The 25398-nt window shown below is 29.3% G+C and overlaps 1 protein-coding gene across 1 annotated transcript in view; it reads left to right on the top strand.

Annotated features, from left to right (window-relative positions):
• The first annotated feature begins 17225 nt into the window (after nt 1–17225).
• Nucleotides 17226–25398, top strand: part of LOC122269154 (uncharacterized) — a 37117-nt gene continuing 28944 nt past the window's right edge. The window contains exons 1-3 of the mRNA XM_087152864.1: nt 17226–17249; nt 20300–20413; nt 23379–23588. Coding sequence (XP_087008990.1) covers nt 17226–17249; nt 20300–20413; nt 23379–23588 — 348 coding nt within the window. The remainder of the gene's footprint in view (nt 17250–20299; nt 20414–23378; nt 23589–25398) is intronic.

Below are 25398 nucleotides of genomic sequence, written 5' to 3'. Positions count from 1 at the left end.
TCATTATATGAGTGATAAAGTTCTAGATGATAAAGCTCGAGATTTGATCTTCAAAGTTTCAACAGTTTAGCTGTTGTAAATTTTGAAAACCGTCAACAGAATTTTAGACACCGTAAATTAGTTTCCACATAGCTGTTTTTATTATTTAATTACATTTCCCTTTAGGAGAAAATTTCAAAAAAATATAAAAGTGGAAATGATGAAATACCCTGTATAATTTTATTATGAAAATCCTTTCTATACTTACATATAAATATTCAATGTATAAAATTTATTGGATATTTTCGCATTTGTAGAGATTTTTAACGGTTTATTTCCCTAGTGTTTGTTTTCTAATTTAGAATGAGTTCAAGAAAGCCTATCGCAATCAGTTCCAGCTGTGTTCAACTTCGTAAGATCTTGGGATATAGCCATAGAGTAAAGAACGGCATTGTTTTCTCTGATGACAACACATTGTTTTATTTGTCTGGGCAGCAAGGAGTCTTCCACGATTTGAAGACCCATAAGCAAACCTTTCAACCTATAATTGTTAATACTGTCATCACTGCTCTGTGTTTGAGCGCCAATGGAAATCTAATTGTATGTTCAAAGGGTCCGGACCGCAAAGTAACGGTTATAAACTTGTCAACAGGAGAAAGTAGAGCTTTACCGAAAGCTGATAAAGTTATTAGGTAGGCTGTTTAATATGTTAAATATATTATTTCATTTTTTAATTTCTTTTTTTATTTTTAATGACAGATTATAGACAGTAACAGCATACGTAAACATCGAATTAAAATAAGAACAGAAACAAAAGATGCTGCAGCAGAGTCTATTAATCACAACATGTCTCTAGCTTCCCAATAGCGTTCAGTGATAGAATTCTTGCAAAGTGCAGAGCAGCGGAGAAGGTGCGTGGAGTCCATGTCCTCACCAGAACTGCAAAGAGTGCATACCGGGGAAGGAACGATACCAAATCTAGACAGATGTTTCTGCTGACAGTCATGACCGGTGGCCAAGCGGAATTCAGTCTCCGCTCTTTGTCTTGGGTTATTTCGCAAATTTGGGATGGTAGCCCTCCAAGACTTGGTAGAAGGACGGTCGATAAGTTCTTCATGAGCACAGGTCTTAAAGGTCCTCTTAATAAGCTGTTTGATGGAGCAGAAGGGCATAATGTGCGCAGAAGTCTAAATACTTAAGGCCCTCTTTTTTGCGAAGTAGTCTGCATTTTCATTACCCGTAACTCCGCAATGGGCAGGAACCCACTGGAGAACAATGGTTTTCTTAAGGGATGCTAGGTATTCAAGTTGGAGGTGGCAATCCAAAATGTCTTGAGTTAAGGGATTATTTAAGGATGCAATGGCATTATTTCATTTTTATAAACTAGCACATTTACTGCTTATATCTATCTTACTTTTAAACATGTGGACAAGTTTTTGCCTTTACATATATTCTTTCCTTTAATAAATTTTTTTTGAAATCAAACATTCTCGACTCAGAAAACTATGTTCACCAGAGAACACACTGTAAAGAGTATGCTAAATTTTTCCCCCACACCGATACCAGATTTTTCTTCAAAATTGCTGAAAAACAGACTAGTCTGCGTAGAAGTTTCCTCTTTATATCGCAGAATTTTTCCATGTGAGCCCTCTGACAAGGATACAACCTGCGTCGAAAAGGAGAAATTTTATCAAATGTTTGCTAAACGTTTTGATTTTTCGCACAGATACTACATTTTTTATTCATAATTGCCAAGAAACGGACTTGTCTGCCTAGAAATTTCTTTTTAACTTCGAAGAATTTTAATTCATGCCCGAAAATGCAATCGTAGACCGCAAGGAGGTTTTAATATTAAAAACTGGGTGGTCGTATTTGAACCGGTACTTTTAACATATTTAAATCTTAATTTTAACTGCATTCAAATAGACCAAAAAAGGCCTGTTTTTATCGTAGTTTACCAAATTGGCAAGCTCTGCAGATTTGTCCCCAAATCAATAAATTACGTTGAATCATTTCATTAAGGAAAAGTTTTGGCTACAGTTTTTAGAGAAGCAAAAAAAGGTACCGGAACCAGCAAAGAAAGTACCATAAAAGTATCGGTTCAAATGCGCTCAAGCAGCTTGTCTATAATAAGGATTTTCGACCATGGGTTGCAATGCAATTCTCAATCTTTCCTAATTCGAGTAGTAATATCTCATTCTTTACCCCCAAGTTTGTAATAGATTTATTTGAATAACTTCATGTTACGTGTGCACAGTTGGAAAAAAAAAGTTCTTTCTTTCAGTGATGAGTATGTAGCCGTGTCTTTATCGCCTGATGAAGAGAGATTAGGAGCACAAGGTGGATATCCTGATTGGGCGTTTGTTATTTGGCAGTGGAAAAAGCATCAATTTGAGAGAGTGTTCCATCCCATCCGATTAGAGCCTGGTGCTAAAGCTTATAACGTAATGAATTTTTTTGATTCTCTTATGACAAAAAAATGTTTTTTTTTTTTTTTTATGAAAACCGTTTTGTAACCGTCGTTGAACAGCCGACCTAAGTTTGAGATTACGACTACCAATGTTCAACTCCTTAGCTTTTCAACTTTGAACCCAATCCAGAAGATAAGGGAACTCTTGGATAAAGTATTGGAAGAAAGTTTGCCTTCATGGAGGACTTAGTAACCCGAATTTGTGTTACATGGGGAGGAAGACCCTCGAAGACCTCCCACTGTTTTACCTAATGGCAAGAGAATTCTAACCAATGATCCGTCGACTACTGAGGATATTTTATGTCAGCACTGTGATCGGTTCGAGTCGGATGTGTAGTTCGTATTGACCAGCCATCACTGGGATTTAAACCTGGGTCACCTAATTGGGAGATGAGCACTCTATCTCCTAAGACAATTATAGCTCTAATTGTAAAGTAAAGGCTTTCCACAATAGTCAGTAGGTAGACAGTTAATCATGGAGGTTAAGGCCTTACAATTTCATAACCAATGCCATGATTGTGGTAATGTCAGCATAGCCCACATGCCGCCTTTACTAACCAGACAAGCTGGTAATCGTTGATTTGAATCTGAGAGGACTTCAAGTGCCTCTGAAAATCGAGCGCTGGTTATCACAATGACAGTTGAGTTCGTTAACCACTGAGCCGTCACTGCTTTCTACCACTAATGGCAGGCAGAAAAAATCTATGTTTAGTTCATTTTTTTAATGTTTAATTTATAGTGACCAAACCTTTTTTTAATACGAAATTCGAAATAAGTTAAGTAACTGCGAATAACAATTGTTACGATAACTGCCTATAATAATTAATAATTGCGAATAATTAAAGAGCCACTCTTGGGACAATAAATTAGATCTGAATGTTGTGAAGTGCGGTATTGTATTTTTAAGATTATTGAACGCAATTTTATTTTTTAATAAAACAATATTTGTTTCAAACTGTCTTTACAACTTAAAACGTTTTCATTGTTTTTATTATTATAATAGAAACGTAAATATGTATAAATGATTATTAAAAACACCTCTAACTAACCTAAAAGTATTGATAGTTTTGATTTCAAAATATCCAGTGATATTTCAAAGAAAAATTGAAATATACTAATATAATTTAACCCACTGACAGTTTAGCAAATGGATGAAATTTTGAGGATGTTTTTATACACACTATCTCCCTACCTAATACCTGTTTTGCTATGTGGAGAAGATTGCACGTCAATTAACGATTTTTTACATGCAGAACCATTAGTGAGTTAAACGTGACGAATCAAATTTTATATTTTATATAAAATATTTTTTCATAAATTGGCCTTGACCAGATATAACAAGAACTAAGGATTAAGCGTAGCATAAAGCTTTAACTATTGTTTACAAAGAAGGCGTTGTCCGTTAACTGAAGCAGCATTGTTTTTGTAACAGTCCAATTTAATACAATGAGACAGCGTGGTATGTAACAGTTGAGTTACTGATCTATTTCATCTTTAGCCAAGTCATTGTATTGCGCAGCTCGTAAAATAAAAAACTGACCACTCTGAGTAATTTTTGATTGCATCTTCATGTTTCAGGGGATTAACCTCAAATATGCTATTTAATTAGTGCGGAGGATATTTTAAGTTACAAAATCAGGCATAAAAACGCGCTTTGTCTGAATAAGCATACCCTTTTTTCAACAGATTCGAATTTCTGACTCCCAAAATATAGGAGCTAGCTGCAATCTGGGAAATAGGGCCCAAATGACTTGGTCAGGATAGCGGTATGAAGTTTAGACCACTTAATGTTAATTCTAAAAAAGAATGAAAATTATCATGACAAAATGCAAAATGTGAAAAACATCGGTGGAATATTTTTTGAGAAATTGATTTTTTTAAAAAGAATCGTATTTTTAAAATTTGATTTCTCAGGAACTATTTACCCAATTTCGTTCAATTTCTGTATTTTGTTATGTAAAACTGCATTCTTTAAATTGACGTAAATAATTGTATGCCCAACTATTCAAATCTTTTCAACTATTATTAAATAAAATAATAAAAAAAAACAATAATTACTTACTTAAAGTCATTTATCGCATGAAATTATTGTTAAATAAAGAAATTTTGTAATTTTGACAAAAGATTTTCCGTTCGTTTAAAAAGTTTTCGAGATATGGCGAAATGCGCAAGAAGTAAAATTAACACATAGGGGTCAAAACTTGGACCACTCTCCTGACTCAACTATTGGGACCGTATTTGGCAGATTACGGCTACTCTTTACATTTAGGGGGTCAGAAATCCAAATCTGTCGAAAGAAAGGTGTAAAGCTTACAAAGCCTTTTGATTAACAAAGAATCCTATTTTGTAGATTTTAGTAGAACTTCTATTTTTTAGCAAATTTTGGGGATTCAATTTTTTAAAAAAAATTTTGGGAACATTTTGGGGATTTATTTAAAGAAAATGCGTTTATTCCTAAGATTCTTTTAAATTAAATAATTGTATTCCCGAATAGCTAAAGTTGTTATAGAATAATTAGTAATTATGTGAGTAATTCTGTGAACGAGCTACTGTAAAATATAGATGACCACGTGTCAATAAAACAGATCAAGTGGTTCCAAGATATCCAACTACTTTTGCAGAAAATATGTTTTCTTGTGACAATAGCGTATTAAATAACGTGATAATTACATAATGTAGCTTCATGTTTATCCTTATATTACTTCTTTAGTCTAAAGTCATCAAAACCTAAATCCTACCTAATTCTATTTCTTTTCCTTAAATTCGATAAAAACAAGATCTACAATTTTTATCCCCTCATATTTACTCCTCCCTAACTGCAAAATGATTCTTGATTTGTATTTGGAATTTATAAAATAATTCAGTTTATAGTAAATTTGAATTTTGATTTCAAGTTTTTATGTAAAAAATCAATCTTAAAAAATTGTTAAGATTTGCTTTTGGCTAAAACATTTAAAATTTAGCTTATACTTTTGATATTTGGCTAATTTACGAGTTAATGATTTGAAGTCCTTAGAGGGGGCCTAGAATTAGCATATTTAAGGTTATGCCCTTGAGATTGATCAAATTATTAGATCAAAAGTTATAAATGCATTTACTTTATTTTTTACTCACTTTTCAGTAGAATAGAAATTAAATAAATATGTTATGATTTCAGTTTAGCTTCTGTCCAAGCGATTCGAACAAAATCGTTGTTTTCGGTCATAAGTTTCTTAGAATATACAAGTACAAAGATGAGCCACGATTCCAGGAGAAATTGCGTGACGAAGAACGTGCCAACCAGTCTTTTCATAGTCTGGCATGGCAAAATAATCCTCTTCATTTGCTCATCGGAAATTCATTAGGAGAAATTCTTGTCATTGAAAACAACATTGTTTTGAGGAAAGTATCTGTTACAGAAAGTGTAAAAAAAGCCTTGAAGTTAGTAAATATTTTTTTGTATATTTTTTAAATTAACTTTAAAAACTTTTTCAATCACAAAATTAAATAATTTCTTTCTTCAAATTCCTAATTTTGTTCATTCTTTTATATTAAAAAGATTATTTTGTTTTATTGTGTGTGCAAAGATTATTTTGTTGTATAAACTATTAAGCTTTTATTTTGTATCAAGGCGACTTCACTTAAGTAGTCTAGCGGTATTTTTAATTGCACTAAACTAATTTTAAGTACTTAAAGCTGGTACATGAAAAAATATTATATAAAAAATAAACAAGTTCGTTTTTATAGTTCAATAATTTTAAGTTTTACATGCATAAATATCGTTTATAATCATTCTTTGAAATATGCATTATATTTTGCTTGTGAAGCTTTAGTTTGTGCGATAATTAATTACACTATAATTTAATTCGTCCTGCAGTGCATGCAAAAATCTTACGTTTGCTCTGTACACTGTCAAAAATTTTGGTGTATAGTTGCAGCCATTTTTTGATGTTTCGATAAACTAAAATTTGTGCAAGTAGTCACATTTTATTTAATTATTCATCGATATAGTTTTATTTATTAATTTATTCATTTTTTATTTGTTTATTTTTTGACAACACATATTTTGATAAGAATCAATTTATGGCTTCATTCCAAAAGCACTAAGTTTAAAAAATAAACACATTTTAAGCAATATATTCACGCTAATTCTTTCAAACAATAGTACTTTTGACAATTTTGTGTACTTTGTTTCGCGATTAACACAATTCTGTATTTTAAAATGTATTTAGTTTACCTCAACACCAAAAATGGCCATACTTCCAAAATGTTTTTACAGTGTACATTTTGTCGGAATATCTGTCAAAAATTTGTAACTGTATATAACTGGATTTCCGATACGGGACAACCTTAAACGTCCGCCGAATTCGCTAACTTAAACCAAGGTTAGGCTTAGCTCTTACGTTTAACAATATAGCCAATGGAAGCGACTTCATTCCTAAAATTTTTTTAATTTTTTTTTAATGTAAAATATTATTTATTTCGATACACTTTACAGTCCGTTTAAACTTTACATTTACACTTTATATTATACTTCCCATCTAAACTTTACATTATATTTCACATCTTACTTTACACTTTACTCTTATTTACACTTATATTTATATTTTACGCTTTGCTTTACTTTATTACTCCTATTTGCTTTACATTTTACTCCTATTTTATACTCTACACTTACTTAATAATTTATTTCATGCAGTATTTTAATTTGTACTTTAAATACTTTACGCTGCATTTTTAGCCATACTTTACTGGTTTTTTGGTTTATACCTTACGTTTTGTCTTTCTGAATATTTTATGCTTCACTTTGCTTTAAGCGTTACTCTATGATTTAATTTACGCTTAACATTTTACTGCACATCATACTTTACCTTTTAAAAGTAACGTATTTATTATGTAGTATATATTTAGGTTACAACAAATATGAACTATATTCTGGTACAATCCACTTTATCACTTAAAATTTTTTTAATGCAAACAATGTAAATTAAATTTACCAAGACGCATAACAGTGTTACTATTTTATTTGAATTCATCAAAAAAGAATATATATTCTAAATTTTATACAATTACCCTCCCAACTTTGCTAATTACATCCAATTTTTTCTCTCTCCATAGACTAAATGATAACTGTGTAAAAGCGATAAGGTGTTTACTTGCAACAAGAAATGGATTTAAATGTAGTTATGGAGGAGATTGGGTGTTGTGTCTCGATGAAAAGTTTGAGATACAGAAAATCTTAAATGTAAGTTTTCTTCTTAAAAAAAGTGCTTATTCAAAAATGTTATTGCTGATAGGCCATAAAGAAAAATTTGTAAATTGTCTTTTACTTTCTTTTTGAAAAATGAACGAGATTTTTTAAAAATTTTATTTGTTTTCTCGCTATATATTTTTTTTTGAAAATTAAAGTAATAAGGAATCTTTAACCTTTTGCACTTGAGGACATAGTGATTTCGAGGATATAGTGATACTTTAGTGAATTCCGGTTCTACCATAGCACACACATCTGATTGTTAATATATATTATAGCCAAGGAAATTAATTAGATAACAAAATTGCAAACTGTTGAAAATTGCAGTAAATTGGTGGTAAAATTAATTTATCTTGGAAATTTTTGTTGCTTGTTTTTAAAAAAGGACAATATATGATTACAGTGCGTACTAAAGTACTACGGTGTAAAAATCACTTGCATTACAGAATGGACAAATACCATATTCGGCTCAATGTAGCTAAGTTAGTATTTTGTTCTTCGTAATGTAATTACGAAGTCAATATCATATGAAATAGTTGCATTTGCTATCATCAAAGTACCCGCCGTATACTGATCAATAAATTGCGTTGTTCTAATATAATAATCTGTATATAATGGACTTTTTCCTAAATAAATTAGAGTAGTGAATACCAGACAATGGCCCTAAACCTCAATTGAGTATCAGTGCTTCGTTTCATTCGAAATTTTTATGCACTTTTCCAGGCAAGAGCTATTTCTACATTTCATAATAATATTCCTTTATTAACAAATATAATGTAAGTTAGGGTCGATTAAGATTTATTAGATAGAGAGTTAGCCGATTAAAGATGAAAACGCTGGTGATTCTTCTGTCTTTAACCGATTCGCAATGAAAGTTCCTTCTTTAACCAGTCTAATCTATGTTCAGTTTTAATTTTGCTGCATCGTTAAGATATTTAAGAAATATTGCATAGAATTTGTGTTTAATATCCTAATATTATTGCTGATACTAAATGTATCAATATTATCTCTCTGTTTTTTACCAGAAGCGTTTTTGCGTATTTAGGTGCCACAGCCTTCGGAGGAATCGCATATTGTGCAATTGATCACAAATTCCCTAGAAAACATTACTGTCGCTGCCACTGAAGATGGACAAATTTTTACCGACACAAATGGTTCAACTCTTCAGGTACAATTTGACTTGTGTGTTAGTCTATAGTATTTGTGTCACACATTACACTGAAAATAATAGTCACTGAGGCTGAAAATAATCAAATTTCAAATTTTGACGGTTGCTGTTTCAACTTTTCTGGTATAACTCGATTTTTTCTCTTAGCTCAGAGAAACAAGATATTTTACAGTTTGACATTGTTCTAAGCGAATATTACAAAGAAGACTAATTTCTTCATTTAGGTCTTAGCATTATATCACATTTTCAAAACTTCTTTTATCTAGATTTTTATTAGTTGTTTGTATGTTGTGTTGCGTGAATTGTTAAGTGGTCATATGCTGCGAACTCTTTATTATTGTTATTATCAAGGATTTCTTCATTAATTTTTTTGAAATAAAGTAAATAAAGAATTAAATAAGTTTGAATGAAGAATAAAATTAAGTTTGAATAAGGAATTAAATTAAGTTTTAATAAGGAGTTTAATTAAGTTTGAATAAGGAACTAATGCTTTTATGTTTGGTAATATTAACTTAATTAAGAAAATTTCAACTCATAACAAACATATTTTAGAAAAGTAATAACTTTTAATCTAAAAAGAAACATTGCAGTCAAACTAAAAGTGTTTCACAAAATGCTAATTATTTTGCTATAATTATGCAAAAAAAAAACATCATTTATGCAAAAAAAAACATTTACACAATTAAATATTTTACAATTGTTAATATTTCATATTACTTATAATAAAAACACAGATATTTTCGGTTTTATAACACATGTTTTTTACATTACAGTAAAACAAATATTTTACATTATGAAAAGGTAATTTATATTTTATAAAATATATATTTATTTCTAGAAAGAAGAAATTTTTTTATGCCATAAATGTTTTTGCATTTTTAAAATAGATTTTTTCTATTATAGCACGCACACTTTTCATTATATAAAACATATAGTTTTAATTTAATAAAAAAGATATTTTCCTTTATAAAACGCAAACTACGTTTAGAATATTTGAACCAATGCTGCAAATTCAGCAAAGTATTAGCATTTATGTTCTCATTTCCTCAAATTTAGGCTATCCAATTTCTAAAGACTATCTGAATATTATAACTATTCGAATTTTAGTTTTGTGAATCTAAGTCTATTTTATTTTAATATATATTAAAAAGCGTTGAAGCAATATTATTTTTTTTTATTTTCTTACTCTCTGAGGTAAAAGTCTAGAAATAAATATCGCTGCCCAGTACTTTTTCTGCATTAAATAATTATAGTTATAATAGGGTTTCCTAAAAAAGGAAATTTCAAAGTCTAAATAGAGTAGCTTTTTTTATTTCATACTCTTTTTTAATGAAGCAGACTTGCTGCGAATATATATAGGGCAACAAATTTAATAAATGTATTACCGTTTGATGTAATAATTAGTTAAGAGTTTTTTTTAAACCCTGGTCAAGTTATGTCCTGTTTAGATAAAAAGAATCGCGCATTTACGATGCAGTGTTAGAAATTTCTATGAAAGAATTGTTAAACAACAATTTATTTAATTGTTATTTTACCGTATTGAAACAAGACATTCAAATATCCATCAATAAGATAGTATTCAAACTGTTAATTGTGAGAAAAACTGTTAATTCCATGCTTGTGCTTAATGCGGTTAAACAACCAGAATTTTATCGCATCAACTAGACCCACCTAATGAAACCACTAATTCTTAACAGCTGGGAACATATTACAGCCGAGGAGGCTAGATAATCTGTTAGTCTCATGACCAACAGAACGGGGGTTCGAGTCCCAGCGTTGACACCACAATATTTCTTCCATTCTATTCAAAGATGAAGAGTTTCCAGAGTCTTGCACTTCCCAGTTTGTGACCCTGGTTTATTAGATTACGATACTCTCATTCACGTAAGGATGGCAGTACCATAACACGTCATATGGCAGCACCATAATACAAAAAGTCTCGTATTTCTCCTCTCTTATGGTAGGTAAAACAACCAGATAAACTAATTAAGCATTATTTCACTGTTTATTTGATAAAACACAACTCAACAATAACCTAACTCCAATGCCCATTGCCTTATGAAATCCTAGCTCTAATGCCCATTTAAATGTCTTTTTTATGGTTTTGAAAACATACTAGTTGTAAATGGTTACAAAACCGTATAATTTTGCATTTATGGTTTATTCACCATACTAATTTGACATGGTTTCAAAATCGTAAACGTAAAAATTGTTCTTTACCGTAAACTTTACGGTTAATTGGTTGGGAAAATTGCTAACGGACATTTTAAAGTAATTTTAGAATGAAAATTCTGACAGAGTGTTTTTTTTTAACGCTTTTAGCATTCTTTTCTTCAGATTTTTCTAAAGCTAAAGCTTTATAGAACCAAGCCTTGAAAAGAAGGATATTAGTTGTATCCTGAACTATGATAAATTTGGTTTTAAAATTCCATCTAATATATAAAAAGGAACTGCTGCATATAAGACTCCTAAAGATTTTTATTAATTTTACTTTTGCTGTTTTATACATGACTGAAAATTATCTACTTGGCATGATAATAAAATAAAAACTGCATTTAATTTGAAGTTTACCTTTTCGGCGCTTTTTCTCAGCTAAGTTTTTCATTTGTAAAACTTCAGCTGATTTTGAATTTGGTATTGGCAACTATAAAATAATGTGATAATTTATATAAATAAGGAATGTTCTTCTTCAGATAAAGCCATATGAAGAAGAATTCAGTTTGCTTCTAGATCGACAACACATCAAAAATATAGTTTGCTCTGATACAGTAATGCAGTTATCTCTTCAGGCTACCTGCTCTTCAATTGCAATCATAATAAGAAACATATTTTCTGGGTAAATATGTCTAAATTAGGTAAAGTATGTGGCTAAGTATATCTAAATTTGACAAAATGGGTGAGTAGGTATATCTAAATTTGATGCAGTATCTGGGTAAGCTTATCTAAATTTAATAAAGTATCTGGGTAAATGTTTCTAAATTTAGTAAAGTATTGAGTAAGAATATTAATTAGATATACTTCGATATTGATTTTTAAGGCATATAATATAATTATAAGATTAGATATAATATTTGGATTTGGGATACATAGATGTAAGATTATAGATATTAAGATTCCTAGTTAAACGATATTGGGTTATTCCACCATGTCTGAAAAGTTAAAAAATTCTAAAGTTTCTTTATGACCTTGAATTAAATTACTTTTATTATGTACTAGCCGCCTAAGGCGGCCAGCTGTCCGCCACGCTGAAGGTTTTCACAAATAAAGTTTTTTAAAACATAGCAGGAAATCTGAAGATTAGTGGACAATTAAAGTGTTCCTATCCTGCAATTTTGTCTTCATATCTAGTTCTGCTGCAGATGTGTTATAGCTCTTGAGGATGTTTGAAATTATATAGCTACAACGCTTAAGAAAAAAAAAACTAAAATGCCAAATACATGAAAAGAACACGAAAACGAATAAATTTTTTATGGTATCAATTTTTATTTCTATATAATTTTTTATGGTATCAAATTCTATTTCTATATCTGTTACGTCAAGCACTCAGGTATTATAATTTGATCTAGTTGTGCTTGTATAATTTTGATCTAGTTGCGCTTTCTACGTCATTTTGTTAACATCGTTTGGTTTGTTATTTAACATCGTTTGGTTTGTTATTTCTAAGTTAACTTTCAAAAAATTGGCTGGCATCAGCATTTTTATTCTTTAAGTTGTTTATTTTTTCTTTTGGAATTCGTTCCTTTTTAGCGAAATGTTTTTCAACCTAATCGAATTCTTTGCCGACTGTTCTCTGTATATATAAAGAAAATAAAGTAAATATTTTTAAAGTGTTGTGAAAAGAATTTTTAGTTGTACAAAGTACTACAATATCGCTACAAAAATTATCGTCTTCGCTTAAGAAAAAAATAGAGCGTGGAAAGAAGAAGAAAAACTTATTATAACAATTATGAACAGCAACAAATATATCAAAGCGAAGCGTTCTATTTACGTATCGAATATGTTGCCACATTTTTAATACAAAAGTTAAACTTTTCTCCACTTTAATAAATGTAAACTAATGCGAACTTTACAATTAAATTATTAATTCCTTCGTATATTATTGGTTTAAGTTGTCGAAAATTAATATTTCAATTGTAAGGTTCGCATTAGCATACATTTATAAGAGTGGGGAAAAGTATATGCATTTTTTAATAGTTTTTTGAATATGGCTCTTTGAAGACGAAAAAGCAGACGAAAAGCATAGACTTACAAAATGACTGATAACTAAATAACTAATCCAAATTTTTGAAAAAGAAAAAAAATACTTCTTCATTATGTCAAAACACAATTATGTGCCGAGTTTCGTGCCTGGGCGAGGCTTCTGGGGCGATATATTGTGATTACAGACACACACACACACACACACAGCCGCTTTTATTATTATGTATAGATTCGCATTTTATGCTAAGATATTTCAGGCAAAGCAACAATTAAGTGGTCAGATTACCCAAAATATGACAAAAATATCGAAATTTTCTTATTGCTTATAATAAAACTTCAAACTATTTCAAATGCACTGAAAAAACCATCTCTCTATCTACATTTTTGAAAAAGTTATGAATGATTTTAGATTGTCCTAATACATAAACTTGCCCAGCAGACAGACTTTAAAGTGCTTTTTCTCATGGATTATAATTTTTAGTTTTAATCATAATTAAATCCCAAAGGAATTTTTTCTATTTAAGATAAAGCTTTGAAGTAAGCTTTTTTATTTTAAGTATAATACACTTATATAAACTGTGCATGGAATAAGCATTTTGTGAGGTATTAAAATTTTTACAGCATGTTATGTATACCTAACAGGAATTTTAAACATTTTTTGCCTACTTTTTTACAAAATAATCAATAAAAATATTCTAATTGATATATCAACAAATGAATGCACAAAATTGTTAAGATGAATATTGTAAGCACTAAGAAAAAAAAATTTTTTAGAAATATGCAAAAATAAAAAAGCCTTAGAGAATTAAAAATTTTGAATTTTTTTCAACTTTTTTAAAAATTTAAATAAAATTAAGCAATTTAATTATTGTTTGAAGATAAATTATTGATTAAAAGTTAAATGAGCATGTAAAGCATCCACAAAAAGAATGATTATACGTTTTTTTAAAAATTTTTTAGCAAAGATACTGTGACCCATTAAAAAAAATTTGTTTTTTAAATGCGTGCAACTTGCATTGGGTTAAAATATAAAATTCCCGTTTCTTTTAAGGCAAAAATATTTTACTAATATTCAGTATTTTAAATTTAATTATAAATGATATATATCATTAATATTATTGGATGCGAGAGAGTGTTCTTATATGAGACATCACTTAAATTTAAAAGTAGACCATTATTATTATTATAATATTTTATATGTGACTAATGTATATCATCAAAGATGATCAAATTTACAATACTCAAAACAAACAAACAAGCAAGAAAAAAGAATCTAGATATCTTAATAAGTCATAGTAAAGTTGGTACCAAAATTTATTAAATAAGTAAGCTCTTATTGTTATGATCTTGAACAATAGTTGTTTATAGATAATATTGTGAAAAAAAGCATCTATATTATATAAAACGCTAATACGTACGTATGTATGTATCAATAAAACCGATGATATTTCTGTTCTCGCTCTGGCAACAGTTTTCATTTTTAATTGATTGGATTTGGCGCGCAAGAGCACGTAGTGAGCAACCAGATTACAATAACCAGAGTGAGCATTATCAGGTTGTTCAATTCAGATTCATGCACTAAAAACATGACAATATTTAATTTAAACTCAATTGGGTATAATATAAAAAAAACACAACTACTTCCACTTAGTAGGAATAAGTTCCATGTAATAGTTCATAGTTCCATAGTTCCATAGATAGTAAGTTCCATGACCCAATGCTAAATTCTATGCCACTATCCACATAAATGCCACTATCCACATAAATCAATTATTAATCAAAAATCGAATATCAATTACTTTTCTTTATAATGCAATAAAATCTGTCGAGCAGCTATTTAAACGATCAAACACTTCGTTTGTTTATTTGTAGCTTGAAGTTAGGCTCGCAGAAAATGCCGTTCATGGGTTAAATTTAGTAGGAATAACACAACCTGTGACGCAGGCTATAGTATACCCAATTAGGAATTAATTAATTAATTGAAGTGAGAATGCTTTAAAAGGCCGCTGTTGAATTGATATATTTCTACTGGGAGCACGTCTAAAAAACGTTTAAGTGTTTGTATTGAATGCATTGAATTTTTTTATATTTCGCGTTTATTTATGCATTGAATTTTCACGCTTTAAAATGCAGAATATTAGTGAAGCAATACTTGATAATTTATTTTGCTAATATGTTTCTTATTTAGCTAATGTTTTGATTTTTTCACCATGTACAATCTAAATAGCTAATATACTTTTTTAAAAGCCAATAAGAACATTGGTAGAATTCTTCTACATGAGTACAATACTATGCCTTTGATGATAAAATACTATGTCTTTGATGATAATATATTATGTCTTTGTGCTAGAACATTGTGTTCATTGGCGAGCGCAGCTAGCCATGGTTCACGGCGTGAACCACATAGGATTGCGTAGCAATTCTCGGGGGTTGGCGAGCTTTAGCGAGCAGGGGGCGGAGCCTCCTAGTAATATCTAAAGCATAACAAAGTATTCAATCGCATTAAACTAAAAACAACACACATCAATGATGAACTTAAAAACTTAGTTAAGGAAATTTTTTCAAACACCATCCATGCTCGCACTATACTGCAAAGATTGTGGTGTAATACCTATCCGAATTTAGTATTGAAAAACTCTAAAAAGGGTTTGAATGATGACTTAATTTCAAGTTAATACCAAATCAAGCATTCTTACAAACTTCAAAGGGAACACGTGCAGTTAAAACTTAATATCAATAACTGATAAAGTGTGCACCAACCTTGCTGGTGAAGAATGTAGTGTTTTTCGGGGCTCCGTAAACGTGGAGAGTAATTAGCACATATTTAAAAAAAGTAACTCAAGTCTTGTGGGAAGTGATGGTTGGGCACATTTTCATTGAATAACACATGCTTTTGGACCATTATTAGAAGTTTAAAGGCGAATAATTGTCAGATTTAGTTACCACTATTTTTGTTGTTCAGATGTTTTTACCGTGAAGAGAACAAAAGAGGGTTTCTGATATTTTTATGTCGTTTTTATTAAACATTCACATGTGCTTTAGATTGTTTAGTTAAAAAAATTGAATATTATTCAGGAAAATAAATCTCAAGAAAATTTAAAACCTTACATACTTTTTTTACACTTCCTTTTTTTATGTAAAAATATTACAACGAATGTTTTTATAGGATTGTTTATCATCGAAGCGAACTAAATTCTGTTCCAATATGCGTCTCTCTTCATCCACTGGGTACAATTGTTTTAATTGGATTTGGTGATGAATGGCGTGCTTATAATATTCTGCACGATAAACTCCAGGAGGTCAACCTTCGTAAGGAGCTAAAGATGTCTGTGGTAACACAACCGTTTCTTTACAATATATATTTTTATTACAATAAAATTTTTGATGAATGGCGTATTATAATATTCTGCACGATAAACTCAATTAAGTTAAACATCAATTAACTTAATCAGAGAGCACGATTACTAGTAGTCACAATTGCCTTTAATAGTGATTACAAGTAATTGACTATATAGCAGTAATTATCTATAATCAATTGCTGTCGTAATTAATTACTGTACTGTTGTAACTGATACTGTGTATCATTTCATTGAAGTCCCTTTTTCTTAAATACTTATAAAGTTTTTTTTCAATTAGTTTCGTTTATATTAATAGAAGAACTGAAGGTTATAAGTGCCATTTTTGAAAAAAAATATTTTTCGGGAAAAAATATTACCCTACACTCTTATTTCAATCGATTTTGTCCCGCAGTGGACTGATAGTTAAGACACGGTTCCCAGCAGATCACCGAAATCAAGCATTACTGGCTGCGGTCAGCCTGCGGGTGGGAGACCACTTGGATCAATCTGCGTAGGGACCGAGGGTGTGCTGTATTAGTCCTCGTTAAGCAGTTCTATCGTAAAGTGCTCGACTTCGCGTGCAGGTCTTCGGGCTACCGAAGCGGGGCATCATTCTCTTTGCAAAGGATCAAAATTGTGATGACATATCTTCGGATCATCCTCAGGAATGTTTCCGAGACCGTCGCCAATAGCCCATTGTGCAGCTCTAGTGCGACGTAAATGAACTTCAACAGCAATCGATTTCTAAATAGATATTTCATTTCATCTCAATGGATGAAAGTATGAAATGACAATTAAGTATTTTTGGCTTGAATGAAGAATTCAAATACATTTGATAACATGAAGTCGACGAGCAACCTCAACGTAAATAATTGGTTTTCAAATGCTCTATTTTCGAGTTAACTAACGCCTTTTAATGAATAATATGGTTGCTTAAGCACCTTTAAGTTTTGTAATAGTTATTGAATGACCGTTAAAATAAAGTTTTAAATATCGTTATCTTGCGCTTTTAAAGCGATTAATGAAAATGACAAGTCAATGTGAAAAAAACTACATTTTTGTTAAAAGAGAGTTTGTAACCTACATTTTTAAAATTTTAAAAGATAAACCTTCAATGCTTTTACTAGGCTCATAAAAATTATAAAACATAGAATTATTTATTTAAGATTTTTCTTTTGGGTAGAAATGTCACCCCAAATTGACGAGTTTTAAGAATTATTAAGCTATTTGTTCGTTCTAAAGCCCTGATAATTATTTATGGCAAGTTTGTATATGAAATTATAGCCCGTTTCGAGTTTATTTAAACTTATGGATAAGTTATGCAAGGTATAATCTTTATGAACTCATAAATTTTAAAGCTGATTTATTCAAATTTATTAAAATGTCGCTATCGGTCCAATTTGTTCATTTTAATATTTATAGGATGGAATCGACAAAATCTACCATAGAGAAAATATCATGTTGCGGTGATATATCAATTTGGACTGAAAATAATTTTTCTTACACTTACAGAACTTTATGTCATAATTAATAAATGTTTCCAACAGCTATAATATAATATAGCTTGGCCAGATGGTCTAATGTTTAATTATCTCTGTTAATTAAAGGTCGTTTTGTTGCATAACACTGCTCTTATTCTTATTACAGTAATTAACCTAATCTCATGCTTTTATCCCGAAATTTAGAACTATCTCATTAAATTACAGTTTTTTTTGTTGCGTACTATTTTTATTTTCTTTATAGTGAATTAACCTATTCTAATGCTACTTTTTCGAAATTACAAATGAGAATTATGAAAGACATAAAAAAATGAATATTTATTTCGTTTGTAGAAATAAAGTTTAATTACCTAAACGTAGTAAACTTTGTATTTAAAATGATTAAGATATTTTTATTTTTCCAAAGTAAAATATCTGTATATAGCTTATCTCAAAACTGAGTTCTTACTTTGCTATGCACAGTGCGCAGAAAAATTTTATAATACTTATAATAACTGTATAACTTTTGATCTAATGATCGTATTTTTACGTTCTAGGATCCAATGTAAATGGTTCGATAGAGTTAATTTAAATATACTACTTAATTAGGGTAGACGATATTTTAAGTTACGAAATCATACGCGAAAACCGTACTTTCTCTGAATAAACATATCTTTTTTCGACTGATTTAGACTCCTTACTCTGAAAAAAGGGGGTGGCTGTAATCTGGGAAATATGGCTTTAATCGTTAGGTAAGGAGAGCGTTCGAAAGTTTGAACTCCTTAATCTTAATTTTACTTTTTATGAATTTCGCAATATCTCCAGAAATTTTGAAACGAATTGAAATTTTTTCCACACGCAATTATAAAGTTCGTTTAGCCAAAGGTAGTTTCTTGCAAAAAATGATTTTTAAAAATAATTTATTATTTTGTTTAATAATCGTCGATATATTTTTGCAGTGCAAGGTGTAAAATTTTTCATTTAAAAAATGTAATTTTAAATGGCAAAATGCAAATTTTTAGCGAAATCAATCGATTAGTTCCTGAGAAATTGAATTTTAAACATTCAATCAAATTTCAATTAAATATTCATTTAAAATTTTTCTATTCACATAAAAATTCTCGAGGTATGGCAATTTTAGTAAAATGTAAAATTTACATCAAGTGGTTTAAGCTTCCGATCGCTTTCCTGGCCAAACTATTAGAGCCATATTTAGAAGATTGCGAAAACCTCCTATATTTTGGAAATAAGAAATCAAAATCCGTTGAAAAAAAGGTATGTTCATTCGGAAAAAATATTTTTTTTGTGTCTGATTTCGTACCTTAAAATATCATATAAATACGTACTTAAAAAATCATATAAATACTACCTAATTAGCATAATTTTGAAGTCACTCACTCAAACTATTAATATTGAGTTCTAGTACTCGAAAATCCAATCATTAGATCAAAGTTATTCAAAGTAATTCATCTTTTTTCCTCTTATTTTTTTAAGCGTTTGACAGAACGTTTAGTTTTTGATTTATACCTGTTTATGTATTCCTGTATATGCGTCTTATAGCTTCGAACCTATAAGTCTTATTGATTGATTTCATTTTTATCTTAATGTATTTATCATAAAAATATGCAAATTACAATGTCTCACTTGTCTCTACAGCAAAGTCAGGCGTGTCGGTAGGTAAAAGTACAAAATAGTACTCTTGATTAAACACTTTTATGACTTTGAAACAATTTTTATCGACTTTAATTTTAATCCATTCGATTCAGAGTTAAAAAAAATAATCATCAGAAACAATTACAATGGTACTTTTTGGTACCATCATTGGAAATGAATAAAAAAGTACTCTTTGGTACTTTTTTTCATTTATTTCCTTGCTTGTACGAAATCCCTTTGTGACAGAAAACTACAGTTGGGCAAAAATGCAATCGGTTACATCTTTTGATTACAGTAACCAATTAGCTGTAGTCATGATTACATCACATCGTAATTTTGATTACCACTGTAATCGTGATTACAGCAACCAATTGCAGTAACCAATTACTTGTAATCGTGATTACAACTTTCATTATAATTACAGTCGTGTTTGTAATCTGTAATCTTGTTTGTTTCAAAAACCGATAACTTTTTCAGTCTTTAAAATCATGTTTGTTTTTACGTTTGTTTGCTGTCAAGCGAAATATAAAGAAGTCAATTATCTCTTGATTAAGAAGCATTGTCAGCTTTATAATTTATCTCAAGAAAGTGACAGGTGCAAAAATTATTTTCACTTGAAAATATAATTTCCTACATAATCTTACAAAATTGTCTCAGTTTAAAGCATAAAACACTTTTGGAACGTCATGTTTTCCATTAAAGTTTTGCAAAAATGTGGGAAGTTAATTTCAAATTTATGTAACTGATTTTTATTCTATCAAGAATTTTTCCCTTAAATTTTAGGTTTGCTTTTCTCCGACTGGTGGATATATAGCTGCATTTTCTCTCAATACTATTAGCTTATATGATAGTATTACTTTCAATCAGTTAGTAACATTTGAATATTTAGAGCCGAAGGTGAGTTTTCGATTATCTCTAAATTTATTGATCGCATTATTATTTAAAATAATTATTATAATTATCATTATTGTTAAAAATTATTATTTTCAATTATTTCTCTTCAATTATTTTTTTTTGGTTGTCTAGCAGACAAGAAAAAAGATTCTACTTTTATCATGTCAACCAACGGAGAATTACACATTCAGAATTTCGTTATTTTTTAAGTTACTGATAGTATTTTTGTTTGTTTCATATTATTCATTAATGTGAGTCATAATGTACTTAGTTGAATAATTTTGCCTTTTGAAGTTGTAAGTATTCTGAAAACAATTTGAAATTTAAAGTTTTACGAAGTTTAAGTTCTTTAAAATACAGGGTGGCTATAATTAAAAGTTCCACTTCGAAATATTCATAAAAGAAAAATTAGTGGACCAAATGTTATTAAACTAAGTAATAGTTTTAAGAAGGTCATGGGAATTTATTTTCCGGCAAGAAGAAAATAGGTTGAAAAACTCGCCACCAGGAGGAAATGACATTGAATGGAATATTGTAAAACGATATAAGGATGAAAGACATCGGTTTAAAATGTGTTTAGTCGTTTGTAAAACGTCTTTTAAAGCATTTTCAAAGTGGTGTTCACCATTTCCCGAAAGCAAGTTAAATCATATTGCTGCATTCTCAACAGTAACTCTTAGCATAACAGGAGGAATGTTTGAACAAGTCGGTGTATCGCATCTTTCAAAATCCCCATTTTCTTTATACCGCATTATCAACACAACAACCTTTTCGGCTTCCACAAAAGCAGATTTCCTGCCCTTTCCAGGTGCAACAGTAAGTTAAGCTAAATTTCGACCTTTCTTTCATTTAGTAATATTGCATACCGCACCATTCTTTCACCTGGTGGTGAGTTTTTAAACTTTCTTGATGGGAAATAAATTATGATGACCTCTTTTAAGCTATTACCAAGTTCGATAAAACTTTGTCCAGTAGTTTTTTCTATGGCCATATCAAAGTTACAACTACCCAGTATTTTACTAACTCAAAATTTAACATTCGGAAGCTAAATTCACTAGAAAACAGATTTAAGTAAATTTTAAAAATATTCAAGCATAATATTTAGTTAATTTAATAAGTCAATTCTGGATATCTCCATCGGTAAACATGGAGGAAGTGGAATCCTTCAGTTTTCAGAATGGGACCCTTAATGGTATTAATAGCTCTTAGCAAAAGTATTTAAGTTCTTTTTAAGCCACTCCAATGTTTTAAAATACTAAATATATTACTGAAAATACTTTAAAGGTTTCGAAAATCAAACTTAAGAGTCTCTCTGTATTATTATGCATAGTTTAGTTTGAAAGATTTTATTCTATGGGATAAATTTTATTTTTATGAAAAAATACAAGGATTACGGGTTGAAAGAACATGATGAAATATATATTTTTTCGAGGCAAAACATTAGTTTAGGGTGCTTTATGCTTACTAGTAAATTAAAAATTTACTACCAGTATTACCAGTACCAAAAAAGTATAAAATTTTCGTTTCGAACTGCAGAATTCACAACCCTTGAATGATTCTACTTTGAGTTGTGGTAATGTTTCTGACATATAAAGTGAGCCTTTACACAGAAAACAAAACAAACCATCATCTTTTCTCTCATCTCAAACAATTTTGTATGCAAACTTGGCAGACTTGCTCATACGCAGACGTCTTCTGACATGAAAATGTACAGCATCTAACGTTTTTTTAAATCCTAATATCTAAAATCTGAAATCAATCAGTTAGGTTGTTTCTGTGAATATTTTTAAAAACCTGATACTATCATGTCAGTTCTCAGAAAATTTATTGAATGATCAAAATGTTTGCTCATCAGCACTCCCATCAACATTCAGTATCACTTTTAAACAACTGACTTTAATATGTCTGTTCCCACGAAATGTATTGAATGATCAAAATATTTGCTAAATATCATCGTTTCTCACTTACATCTATAAATATCACGTTTATAGAACTGATTTTAATATGTTTTTTCCCCACGAAATCTATTGAATGATCAACATATTTGTTAAATAAATTGCTTCCCATTTACAATGACAAATGTCGACATTCGGCATACACTAATGGTGCATTTTAGACAAAATTTGTTATATAGTAATTTCTCCCTTTATACCTTGTCATCATATAATGGTGAATAGAGTGTTTTAATAGTGAAAATTTGAGAAACATTTTTTCAACTAAGATAAACTTAGGATTCATTTCCGATGTTTACAAAGGAACTATGTGAATATCTGTATTCAATGATTCCGGTCTTTTACAGTAACATGATCGTATTGATATTTATGAAATGACTATAAAAGAACTATGTATGTAAGTATCGACATTAATTTCCGACTTTATTCTGACTTTTTTTAAAAATAAAATTCTTAAAAATGTTTATGTTTTAGCATTTTTCTTCAATGTTTTAATCATTTTCAAAATTTTAAGTTTCAAAACAAATAGTATGTTTGCAAAATGTATGCAAGTTTGCTGTATACACATTTTATATATATATGCAAGTTTGTATATATATATATATATATATATATATATATATATATATATATATATATATATATATATATATATATGCAAGTTTGTATATATATATATATATATATATATATATATATATATATATATATATATATATATATATATATATATATATATATATATATATATATATATATATATATATATATATATATATATATATATATATATATATATATATATATATATATATATATATATATATATATATATATATATATATATATATATATATATAAATGAAATAATAATAATAATAATAATTTTATCATTGTACAATTTGTTTCGGCAGTATGATATAAATTTCTTTTGATTTTAATAATGCACTAAGTTGAACCATAACACTGTGAGTTCTTCTTTTAACAATCTTTTTACACTTCATTTCTTTTAACAGATAGTAAAAGTTATATGGAGAGACGATTACCATATTTTGACTGCAGATGAGAATGGAATGCTTAGGGAGTGGAAAGTGCCAAGTGTAGAAATAGTTTGGAAGTACAAGAATAATGATAGTTCCCCTATTGAGGCTATGGCAGTATGCCAGAATGATATATTTATTTCTACTTCTGACAGAAAATTTATAAAATTTAATGATAAATATCAGGTAATTAATAACGGCATATCTAATTCTTAAAATGGATTTTGAATAAGCATTTAATGAACTCGTATAGCCTTATAGTTGAACTTTATAGTTTGGTTTAATATCAATTTGTAATATTTATCTATTGAATTCGTCAAACTTTAATAAGCTCATTAAATTTCAATATGCATTCTTAAATTTGAACTAAACGTATGCTACGACAAATGCGTCGACTATTGCGTTTAAAAGTTGAATATGCATAGCGAATATGCATAACGTTTTGAGACAAGCGTGAAAGATCCTGATAAGTTTTTTAAAGTCTGAAAAAAATTCTAATGTTTCCATTTAAATTTAGGTGTAACCAATGTTAGTCAATTTAAACACTCAGATTTAATCTGAAATACACTTTATTATGTGGACAGTTATATCATAACTTAAGAAACATTAGTACCGGGTAGTAGTAGAAGACGGGGTAATAACTCTTAATCATCAAAATTAAGCATAGTGAGTTCTAATATCATGCGATATTTATAGAAAGCTTTTTAGGTATTTCTAATAATAAATCTTTTTCTGTTTCTTTCGGAAATCAAACAGGTTTTTTTGCGTTCTGCTCTATTTTGTTTAGTGTTTAGTTTAAATTAAAAAAAAACCCTGAAATATTAGACCGTATTGTGTATTCTTTTATGACTATTGTGTATTCCGTTTTGAAAAGGATTTGAAAAAAAATATATACATTTAAGAGCGGCCATTTCAAATATCATAACTAAAACAAAACAAAAAAACAACAGCAAAAAAAAACAACGTGAATAAAGCACAAATTAAAATACATAAGTTGACACACTATAGTTTCAGGTTCTTCAATAGAACTCAAACTATAGTATGTCAATTTATGTATTTTCATTTGTGTTTTATTCACTTTGTTTTCTGCTTTAGTCCACATAAAAATTACTACTCTTTCCTTTGCTAAATGTAACATAACTTCGGGTCGAATAGAATTTTCTATATTAACTAACCATTACGTCTATTTATTATTTATTTTTATTTCATTCATATCTGTAGTAACGTCTCTCTGAGATGTAAAAAATGTAAACTAAGGAGGTGCTATCATGTGAAAATGAAATTTCTCTAAATGTTTAAGAGTATTCAATTGTGTTTTTAAAGTCTGCATGCACAATTATTTTAGAGAGATTTCCCTCTTTATTTGTTATGAAAATTATTACTTATGTCGCTTTTAATAGTTATTTGAAGTATTAATTTTTTTGTTGTTATTCATGTGCTTTAATGGAGTCAGATTTAATTGATGCTTCAAGTAGAGTTACAAGTTTATGTTAGTAAATATCAATAAAATAACACTGGTTTTGAATATTCATCTAAACTGAGTGCTAATTTAAATGGATTTTTTTGTCTTAATTGGTTAATTTTTCAAAATAAAATTCAATACACATATTGAACAAACGTAGTTCATATGAGCGAAAATAAAGAGATGATTGAAACTTAGGAAGCTTCTTAGAACAATGTTACTCTTACATTACATTATGTTTGTGTTTCAGAGAAAAAAGTGCTGGATAGATTACTAAATTGTAAATAAAGTTATGATTTTTTAACATAGCAGAATCGGATCACAATGAAGTTAAAGGGATGTGCTCATTCATTCACGCAGAAAGTGGCCAAAATATCTTCAAGAGATGGTTGGTTGACTCGTATACTGCTCATAGCTTTAACTGACTAATGTTGACGAACTATTTTCCCAATGGGAGAAACAGAAGATGGTTTAAAGTCTTCTTGATATCGGGTTAACTTTGGTTTCCTCACCATGCAACACAAAAACTAAACT

This window comes from Parasteatoda tepidariorum, chromosome 10 (genome assembly GCF_982258835.1).
Source record: "Parasteatoda tepidariorum strain Cologne lab strain chromosome 10, Ptep-v5.0, whole genome shotgun sequence".
NCBI lineage: Eukaryota > Metazoa > Arthropoda > Arachnida > Araneae > Theridiidae > Parasteatoda > Parasteatoda tepidariorum.
This window is presented reverse-complemented; position numbering and strand designations above follow the sequence as displayed.